Source organism: Epinephelus lanceolatus, chromosome 8 (assembly GCF_041903045.1).
Source record: "Epinephelus lanceolatus isolate andai-2023 chromosome 8, ASM4190304v1, whole genome shotgun sequence".
NCBI classification, from domain to species: domain Eukaryota; kingdom Metazoa; phylum Chordata; class Actinopteri; order Perciformes; family Serranidae; genus Epinephelus; species Epinephelus lanceolatus.
Window position 1 is genome coordinate 9,590,346 of NC_135741.1, and position 10,918 is coordinate 9,601,263.

Below are 10,918 nucleotides of genomic sequence, written 5' to 3' on the forward strand. Positions count from 1 at the left end.
TGGATGCAGCAGCCACTCCCTAGTGGGACCAAAATGACACAGTGTTGTAACAGCAAACAAGCGTCCTACTATTACATTGCATTGTGTGACATCAGAGCTCTTTCAGAGTTCTTTAAATATGTGCTTCTGTTACATCATGTAAACAAACCACACACCTATTAGCTGTGCACTGGAGATCAGAATGGACACGTAACCACTTATAAAATGGGCGAGTACTTGATATCCTACTACATTTGTGCTTTTTAAAGAGAAAACACACATTTTATATTGTGATATTTACTGTAAATTACATTAAATACAGCCAACAGCATGTAGCTTTCATTATCAATGGTCATCACCAGAAACTTTTTGCTCCCTGGCGATCTAACTCCAGCCAGGTGCCACCTTATGTAGGGTTTTTGAATGAAATAAGAAGGCATTGTATAGATAATTCCTCATTTTAACTTCATTAATCAGCCATTCCTTGTCCATTGTGGGTTTTTAAAATGAACGACAGCAACAGATAGAAACGGTGTCCAACAGAAGTTCCACTTAACATGGTGCACTACGTTGCTTGTGGTCAGTTAGGACCTTTTTCGCCAGCTTCAAATCCAAAATGTTGCCACATTGGAGCAGTTTTACTTTTCTTGAGAGACTAACTCTGCCATGTCTAACGTTGTCACCCCAAAAAATCCATGAACTGTCTAGTAAACAAACACAACATGCACCACTTGCTAGTGCTCAGCTTGTCAATGTATTGCACACAGTCTGTCAGACACTAGTGCCTACGTTAGTCTGTTTATAAGTAAATATAATATGTTAATCACACAGGCATATGTTTTATCACTAATGCAATACAAGTTGGATTTAGTGCTGTGATGCCGGCACAGGTCGCTGATTGGGCTACTTTTTAATTTGCTACAACGTGTCATAATGACAAATGCCAGATCAGCTAATTTGCATTAGATCTAGGGCTGCCCCCTCTAACAGTCGACCAAACGTTAGTTGACCAGAAAGGTCATTAGTTGAAAATTTCATTGGTCGCTTAATCCAAAGTGTGGGATCATTTTGAGAAGGTGAAGGACGAACCCAAAATGATATGTAAACTCATCTTCATTGGTTGACTACAAACACGACGTATCATCTGAAACATGGAAGTAGCTACATGCCCATTAGCCCACAGCGTCATTAACAGGCGGCTCGCTCAGTGTGTGACGTACACTTGTAGGTAAAATATAGGCCTATATTAATGAAGGTTCATTAGTACGGTTTTGTATTTCTCTGTAATGTAGCACAGTGTTAACAATGTTACTGACACTATTCTTTCTCACACCTTCAACTCAAACCATTGTGTTGCCCCGCCCAAAATATATCATTTAATAATTAGATTAATATCTTAAACATGCGGGCGACTCGTCGACTAATGGCCCTAAATGACGACTATTGGTCGACGAGGAATATTCTTAGTCATGGTCAGCCCTAAATAGATCAAACTAGTTTAAGCTCGTACACTGGACGAAACCGGCAAAACTGGAAATTGACCAAACTCTACCTTCAACTGCAATTAATTATTTGTATTATTGTCTACTTGATCCTTTATTTTCAATTAATTGTTTAGATTATAAAACATCGTGACATTGCTTGTCTTCATGAATAATTAAAACTGTTTATCTATTACAAGTCATTTTGTGTTTTGTTGATCAACTAACTGTTAGACATGCCTCTTTGTCTATAAGCTGCAGGCGTAGAAACACTGCCTTCTAGGTAATAACATGGTCTAATACCACATCATAAATCTTACATTGTCCAACTTATTGGGCTGTATGAAAAACTCTAAAGCCATGTAACCATGGAAACCAAATACAGCCCACTTTACCGCTACTTGCTCCTTCAGTGACCTGAGACCACACCACTCGGGTCCCCGAACGTGAGAACTATTTTTGTTTCTGCACAGACGAGTGGCAAAAGTTGACTTTTCCACCCTGTCCACGCCCCTGGTGTTTTCAAACAAAACACAAGATAGTTTTGAAAAAAACAGAAAACTGAAAAGGAATTAACAACAGGTTTGGAATGTTATCTATGCACATCCTCAGACAGGATGTGGCTGTCACAGCACATGGCATGCCAGTGACCTCTTTGAACTGCAGAGGTGAACATGCTGGGGGTTACAGAATACAGACACACGCTAATGGAGTGGGATTACATACTAACTGTTATCGTGAGGGTACAACACAGCGGCTCCTCTGCACTATTGTAGCTTAATGTGTAAATCTACTCAAAACAACAACAAACCCAACTTAAAAATGTGTTTTTCTTCTCTACATGTCTCCTAAAATTTCTGAACTTGACTTCACTGACTTGTATCTGTGCAAAGTTTGTCACTATAGAGGTGTTTTCACATTCCTCTGCCAAAGGGGCCGATGTCTTCATTAAAATCTGAGATTCAAATATTCACCAGGCAGCTAGCTTCGTTATGTTTAGCCAATCACTGTCTAATACAGAAAACACATATCGATGAGGAAACAGAATTAAACACTGGCAAAGAAACCGGAAACCTCCAGCACAGACTTGGCAGTACAGAGAGCAGAGTTGGCGTTAGCATAGTAAAAGTTTTGAGAGCTAACATGGTAGAGTGCGAAGATTTTGGATGTAAACCAAAACCCTGGAGCTTCCCTCCACTTTTTATCAAAAAACCCATCGTAGCAGATATTATGTATGTTTCACACCCTTTAACGCTGTGTCAGCCACTGCCAGTTAGCCTACAAGCTAACAAACAATATAAATAGAAGATGCTAACTACACTTAGCATTCTAATACCTCTGCTAGTCGTTGAGTTTGGGTCATGTGCTTTTACCCAGTTGGCACTGGACGTCAATACATCAACAAACATGTCGGACAGATGTTAAATTTTGGTTGGAATGAAAATTGCGTTGACAATGTTTTAAATGTCCAACAACAAAACAATTCCACATTGTGTGGATATTAACATCATGATGTTTTGCAGACGTTTTGTTCACCGTACCTTATGATTAAATGTCGTCATTCTACATCAAGAATACATGAGACGTCACTTTACAGTTAATAAAACAATATCTAATTTATAATTAAATTTCAGCTGAAATGAGAGGCATTTTACTGAATGTAAACCCCGCACATTATTTGACAACAACTCACCTAAGCCATCGTTCTGTGCAGGTTAACATCCAAATGCCTGAGTTGAATGTGGTTGCACATTGCACCAGTCGAGTGATGATATGCCAGTTTTTTCTGACACAGCCTACATGCTACCTTGTTTTCATTTTCTAGATTAAAGTACTACCAAACTGCGCTGGTATTGCAATTTCCCACCATTGTTGTTCGTATGGACATAAGCCAAACATGGCGCACGCCAAAAAATATTTGTCAGTTTCCTCAACCAGACTTCCATCTCACCATCTGCGTCGCCAATTTCCCGTTTCCAAAATATTCATAACCATGGGTCAAATATTCTCCCATCAAGTCTGTTTTTATAGATCACAACGTTTGTGTGGTAAGTGGCCTACGCCTCTTTCAGACCTCGCTCTGTGAGTAGGCTACATTTATAAATGAGACCCCAGAATCAGAATTTCTCAACTTTCAATTCAATTGGGATAAAAGTGTAGATGTGCCTTCAGCCCCTTTTCAGAGCCTTTTTTTATTTAGCTTTTTATGTGGGAATCCATATTAAACAAAGTATTAATCATAGCAGAGTGTTTTTACATACTTTAAAGCATGTCCACAGGGGGACTTTAAACATTTGTTTTTCCTTCATGTAGACTTACTCATGGTCAGTAAAACCAAAGGCTGAGAAAACCCATGAGAGCGATGAAAGCAAAGGTAACATCCTGACTGATAGCCGCCACCAACCATTGTTTTTATTCAACCCTCTATTTACTTATTAAAATAGTTTGAGCAGTGCAGTGAAACTTAAAACCTGTTTCCAAAACAGTCCATCCATTTTGTTAGCGGATTAGAAACTAGAAACACCAGCTGCTCCCCACTCTGTGTCAGAACCAGCACTGGGCTGCAGCAGCAGATGTCCATGGACCAATTCCAGCTGCTGTTTTTACATGAGACTGCGTGGGGAGAGGTTGTAAAAAGATATCGAAACCTATAGCCCTAAACAATCTGGCTCTGATGTGATCGAGGCTAAGGAGCCAAAGTGGGAGAGGAAGATTGAGAAATAATAGCTGCAATCTGATATCCTTCCAGATACGGCTAAACAGTTTTGTGTTAGGAAAGAAGAAATCTGCACAGAAACACACATACTATTCATACCTACACACGCATACAGTACAAATGAATCAGGTCCAAACTCAGGACCTTCAGCAAAAGGGCACAGTGTTGTGTTTTCAATTAGGAAGTATAAAGCATGGCTTCAACGACATGCCTTTTACCGAACATTAATTACCAGGAGCAATTATTCTGGCAGTCAAAAGGCCTCAGCCAAGGCTCATTAAGTGCTTTTATTCCCGAGGGTAAACAGTATACCCCTCCATAAAGACAGCCCCGGCTGGTTATCCAACAAACACTATGAGTTATACGTGTTTTCCACTAGTGTTTGGCGTGACATCACCATAACCTTGGATCAATCAGACTGAGGGGGATCTCTGAGCTGTTGCTGAAACTTTAGTTTTGACAGGGCGGGATGACACAAGAGGCCGAGAGTGCTTCCAAGTTCTTGTTTTGGAATTCACACTGTAATCTCGGAGCTGCTCATTAGCTGCAAATACGGGCGATTTTGATCCGAGCAGTGATATCTGGAGTTTCTCGGCCTTGTCCCGCCAAATTTTCCGGGCCGAAAATGAAGGAGAAACAGGAGGAGAGGGCTTTTTACCCCCCTCCCCTCCTTTCTTTATGCTGGTAAAAACCAACAGCTGTAAAATTGCAGCAGGGTGCCAAGGGAACAAGGAACAATAAGCTCACCAGAACAGCAGTAATTGGAAAAGGAAGATTTGAATGCTAACACAGCGTCTGCTTTTCATTAAAACTGTTTCACTAGGTAAATATTGTTGCTAGATGATCTACTTCTCCAAGTCAACTCCTTTTCCTGGATGATCATTTAGTTAGTGGCGACAGTGGTTTTGTTTTCTTATCATTAATATGTTTTCTTTGGGAAAGAGTCGGCTTCGAACGAAGATAATTCAGAGGGAGAAAATTTGAAAAAAGTCCTCCCCTTGTTATGGCGATGGTCTGATGAGAGCTAGCAGATGAGGTAACAGAACAGCCACTGGTGACAGGCAGTGTTTGTTAGAATATTTTAATAGTTTCAGCTGTAGCCTGACCTGGCTCTCTCTCGCATGTAGAAATCACTGAAGCAAATTGGCAGTTTGACAGAACGCAGGCTCCAGGTTTAATTACTTTGCGAGCTCACGTGGCTCCTCAGCCATAACTTTGGGCCCAAGTGGACACACACCCTAGCCTGACATAAGACCACTATCTGCCAAGGCTTATATAAAAAAAGACCCACACCCTCCAGGAGATGACGTGAATCAAACTTCACCATCACAACTTGGGACCAAAAGAATGCTGGTCAATAGCCTAAGGCCATGAGAAAGAGTGGCAATATTCTGCCCGTGTTTACGTTGGCAGGGCGAAGCTGCTGTCTGAGAAACAAAGTCTTGCACATTTGTGTGTAGAGAGATATGGATGCTGTAAAGACTGTCCTGTTCTTTTCAAGCTCTTAATCTGGACATTTTTTTCTGACATTTTCTGAACAGAATTCAGCAGTCTGTGTGTCCTTTCTGTTCAGTCAGTTCAATTCATGCCATCTTGAATGACCTCTATCGCCAAACCACTTGAGGGGATATATTGGCAGAAATGGACTATGATATGAGTATGTTTCTTTAGTGTATATAGTAAATACGAATCAATGGGTTTTTTTTTGTTACCTTAGACTGAACCATTTATATCTACATTGGGAGCAGGTCCCAGGCCCCAGGCCCCAGGCCCCCAGGAAGTGCACCAGACTTTGAAGCCAATTTTCACAGTGGCCAAACAGTGTAATTACGCCTTCCGAATCCGTCATGTGATGCGTTTTGGCACAAAAGGACTTTTTCCCATAAACTTACATTTAAAAAAAAAAAAAAAAGACGTCTGTAAATCACTGGATACATTTTTCCGAGCGTCACAACTCCTGCAAAATGACTCGCTTCACTATCAGGGGTTCATCTTTTCAGTGCGATAACATTTGGAAAGTCTAGAAAAGTTGCGAGATTAAATAATTTTATCCCCATTCAAGTCAGCGGAGCACTAAACTGGAAGTAGCTGGTTCGGTTGGCGGAAGTCTCAAGTTCACTTGCTCTGTGGGCCCAATGATATGGAGGCAGCGCTGATCAAACCAGTAATTTCATGCCAAGTAAATAAAGCTTTTTTTGGCTTCATGTGCCACTGAATAACTTACAAAGGAATAAACAGGGCCCCGCCTCCAACACTGTATCCAGATCTCCTTATACATCCATGGTAGGTCCTGGTTCACTGAGTCCGCCATGTTGCCACATTTCTCCTGTAGCCCAGAATGGACAAACCAAACACTGGCTCTACATAGGACCATTCATGTTTTCGGATCAGCCACTGTAGTTAGCAGCCCCTACATGACAAGCAGTGTCGGAACGTGAAACTGCTTTATTCAGTGTTTTTACTGGTTTGAATCATCTGGTCCGTTTGATTTGGAGAGGAGGAGAACTCCGTGGACAATTCGGCTCTTGATAAAAACCTCCTGAATGTCTGGATCCTAAGTTATGACTCCTCCCACATTCTCCACGCTAAGCGCAAGGTTTTGCCTTCGGGAAGACGATACAGGATGCCCAAGTTTCAACTGAATCATTTTAAAAATTAATTTGTTCCAACCTTAGGGGTTGTGTTGTGTTTTGCTTATTGTGCTCTGTTGTGTGCTTGTATTGTATCGCATCGTATCTTAAGTTATCAGAGCAAAACGGTGAGCACACATTAGCAGGTGCTGGGCCAAACAGCATAGGAAAAACATTGACTTGTAGCGAAGACTGCTTTATTCTATGTTTTTACTGGTTTAAATCATCTGGTCCATTTGTTTTGAAGAGGAAGAGACCTCTGCGGATAATTCAGCTCCTGGTAAAAACCTCCTGAACAATAAACACTGAAGGGACTCTAACCAGGAAAAGTTTCAGTTGGTTGCAATCTGCAATCCTCACCACTAGATGCCACTAAATCCCCCTAAATCTTCCACACTGCTCCTTTAAGTGTGTGTCATACAAAATAACTCTACTGAGCATTGATGGCTTTGCACTCACAAACACATGCACGCCACAATTGGAATTTCCTAAGCATGAGTGAATAACTTTGTTTAATGTGGTATATTCTAACAGCAATTGTCACAGCTCATTCAGCTCCGCCTGAGGCCCTCTCATAGCAACAGAAAGACTCATTGTAGATGACAACCTGAAATGAGCAAGACAAGATGTTTTTCCCCCCTTTGCTCCAGAGCAGATTTAAAGCTTGGGTTTTCCCCCAAAATCTTGAGAGAGCGACAGCTTATAACATACTCCAAGAGGCGTTGAATGACATCATCCAACAACGCAGTCCATGCCCATTTCAGCGCTACATATTTGCACGGCTGCATAACTACTGAATGACAGCCATGGGAAGTGGGAGCATAAACTAAATCTGTTTGCCAGAGAGTGGAGGTGATTGGCCTGCTTATACATGACAGGGATGTTTGCTCTGATTAACAAAGTTAAACACATTCACTTATCAAATGCATCAAAGGCTCTTATCCTGTCTCTCCTGCATCCACTTATCCTTTTGCTTGTGTTTGCCTGAATCAGTGTTTCTAGCCTACAAAATATAAACTAAGGTGTTCGCCAGCTGCAGACATTATTAAAGGGATAGTTCAGATTTTTTGAAGTGGGGTTGTATGAGGTGCTTATCCATAGCCAGTGTATTACATATGAAAGATGTCAGTGGGCACGCCCTGAGTTTGGAGAAGCAGGCTGCAGTACTGATACTGAAGTTAGTGCTGACTGACAGTATGCAATATGGATAAGTACCTCATATAACCCTGTTTAAAAAAATCCAAACTATCCCTTTAATCATGTTTTAGATAAGTCTAAGCCTGCAGTAAGCTGGTACAACATATATTCTGCCAAGCTAATATTGTGATGCCACAATGTCTCTGACTCAGCCCGATGCTTGAAAATGTACTTTTTCTTCTCTATAAGCATAATATCTGACCCCATACACATGTTGTCAGATAAATGGTGACTCAAGGCCTTGTGAAATGACTTTGCTGGTTTCCATGGTTTCCAAATAAGAGACAGAGATGAAATTAATAGTCAGGCTCTTCTCTGTTTTGCAGAAATACTACAAAGTATGCTTTTAAGACTGGCCTAGGATCAGCTGCCACACCCATTTGCCCTTCTGGGGCTAATGACATCACATTACTGCCACTGAATCTGATGAGGCATTCATTAAACCTCCCGAAACACCATAATTCCACACTGAGAACGAGACACAACAAGACAGGAGCTGTGCAGTAGAGCGCCTCTGCATGTATCAGTATAAAAAGACAAAGAGTCTTCTTTATGTAGATCAGGACAGCGAAAATCAAGCATGAAACATTAAATTTATTTGCGTCTCTGAACAAATAATGACGTCATATGGGGCCAGACCTCTGACCTATATACCACTGCAGCCACATAGTCCTATATTATGAAAAGGGTCAGCAAGGACGCATCGTCTCTTGTGACTTGGCTGGTGGCGCAAAATGAATCAAAACAAAAACAGAAACAGCCGCAAGTATGAAGAAGACTGACAGAGAAAGGTTCAACTGGCAGGATGTAGATCACAGTAATGATAGCAGCAATAAATCATTCCATGTATTCAAGTGTGAGGTTTCCAGTTTTGTTTTTTGGAGCCAAATGTGACCATGCCTCTGAAAAATTCGCACCGCGATGCCAGTTGGACACAAGTGTCAACAATGTGGCAGGTCCGTGTGATCGGAGGACCGCTGTTGAATGTGGTGAAGAATTGAGGGTGGGTCAGCAGGCTTGAGACAACACCCTTAAAGTAGAAATCACAAGCTGTCTGCTAAAAGCTAAAACAGGGACAAGACGTTTATGTCTATGGAAGATACTATTTAAAATAATCAAGATCACTGAACTGTGCCTTGTATTATAGGCAATATGCAAATATGGCAAACAGCCAGATGGGCATGGCTGTAGTCACAATTAGGAGTGGCTAAAACAAAATTCTAATTATGGAGATAGTAAGATAGTATAATATTTCAATCAACTACAATGACAAACAAAAAAATACAAGCATGATTATTAGTTGTATCTAAAAACGTCCCCGTATCGAGGTTTTCATTTCTTGGCGGGGTGTGCCCCGAGTAATTAGATTTCCATGTAAATCTAATTACCATCTGTTAAGCTGCTGATGCAGACGGTATGTGGTGTGCGTTTCTATTGTGCAAACTATGAGCATGTTCCGCCGTCCTCATAATCTTTTCCCTTTTAAAGTTAGTTATTTTCATCAGCCTGGAACACTCCTCTGAGCCCTCCCAAGGTCACTCCAAAACATTTCCCGCCCCTGTGCCCGTAGATGGGGCCTAATGGCTCTGCAGAAGTCGTTACACATAGGGCTGAACTAGAAACTAGTCCTGCAGCAACACCATCCAAGCCATACATCACCCTGCAATTAGCAGCAGGCCTCAGACTGATTGGGAGTGGACTGCCCAGTGAGTCCACACATGATCCCTCGAGCACGCACACACACACACACACACACACACACACACACACACACACACACACTCACTGTTTGCAGATGGGAGAGGGAACTATTTTTGCTCTCTGCTGAAACCAAGTCTCATGTGGTCACTTTTGTTACATGTGGCCGCATATACATTAAACATCTTTCTAATTCGTTGGAGTTCTGTGACTCAGCAGCAGTAAAAACTGATCCTGTTTTTCATAATACACATACCATTTTGAGGCTGTGTTGTTTGTGTGTGGCTTTAATCCTTTTACACACATTCAAACACATATTAGCTCCACCCAGATGCGCTGCAGGATATAGAGCGTAATTATTCTCAACTGCAACTTTCCACTCCTGAGCATACTCTTTGTGTCTGCAGCCACCCCAGCGCTAACCATGCCTCTTTACATCTGTGTGCAACCTCATGGTCGAACACATCAAAGCAAACCCCCAAACTAGCGTTTTAAAAGCCACCGTTGATGCACACATACCGCGTGACGTAAAATGGAATTTTGCCTACTATAATGTCAGAGACAAACACAAAGGAGCAGCAAAAAGTTCAGTTCCACTAAAAACACTCTGTGTGGATAGATAACTCTCTAAGGAGGGAGGGAAAATTGGAGAGGAAAAGTAGATACTATAAACAATACTCACTGCTGAGCAATAGAGCGCAGAGCAGCAGAACTCCAGCCATCCTCCTCCAGAGCCCATTCATTCTCCACATGGATGCAGCCATCCTCTCTGGTCAGCTTCAGCGCAGCCGGTGGGACTGTGCGAGAGTAAAAGTGTGGTAAGTGATAATGAGCAAGCGTGTGAGGGCCGAGGGAGCTGGGAGTTTCCTGTGAGGTCTAAGTGAGCGGGACAGTCGAGCAGGATAAAGCCTGGCTTGTGTTCTGTTGCTCTTTATATGGCCCCGCTCCTTTGGCCTCACTCTCTCCCTCTCTCCTTCTGCTCTTTCCACACCCCTTTTCTAACCGCCTGCTGTTAACCCGTTTCCCCCAATGCAAGCGTCCCTGCCTCCTCCCTTGTTCCTCTGTGTGTGTGTGTGTGACTACACATGTACAGCGAGCGCTAGAACCAGTAGTGGGTGACATCCTGTTGAGCTTTATCTTTAGTGCAGCTTTGTTTCCTGATGTAAATGTTGGGAACTCGCTCATAGAAGTTTGCAGAGTTTGTGGTGTAACTGTTC

The 10,918-nt window shown here is 42.0% G+C and overlaps 1 protein-coding gene across 1 annotated transcript in view; it reads right to left on the reverse strand.

Moving 5' to 3' along the window:
* The window catches only part of cd34 (CD34 molecule), a 36,074-nt gene extending 25,410 nt beyond the window's left edge, over positions 1-10,664 (reverse strand). Inside the window, exon 1 of the mRNA XM_033630234.2 lies at positions 10,384-10,664. Within this exon, the coding sequence (XP_033486125.1) occupies positions 10,384-10,465 (82 nt within the window). The 5' untranslated portion in view covers positions 10,466-10,664. The remainder of the gene's footprint in view (positions 1-10,383) is intronic.
* Between the last annotated feature and the right edge of the window lie 254 nt (positions 10,665-10,918).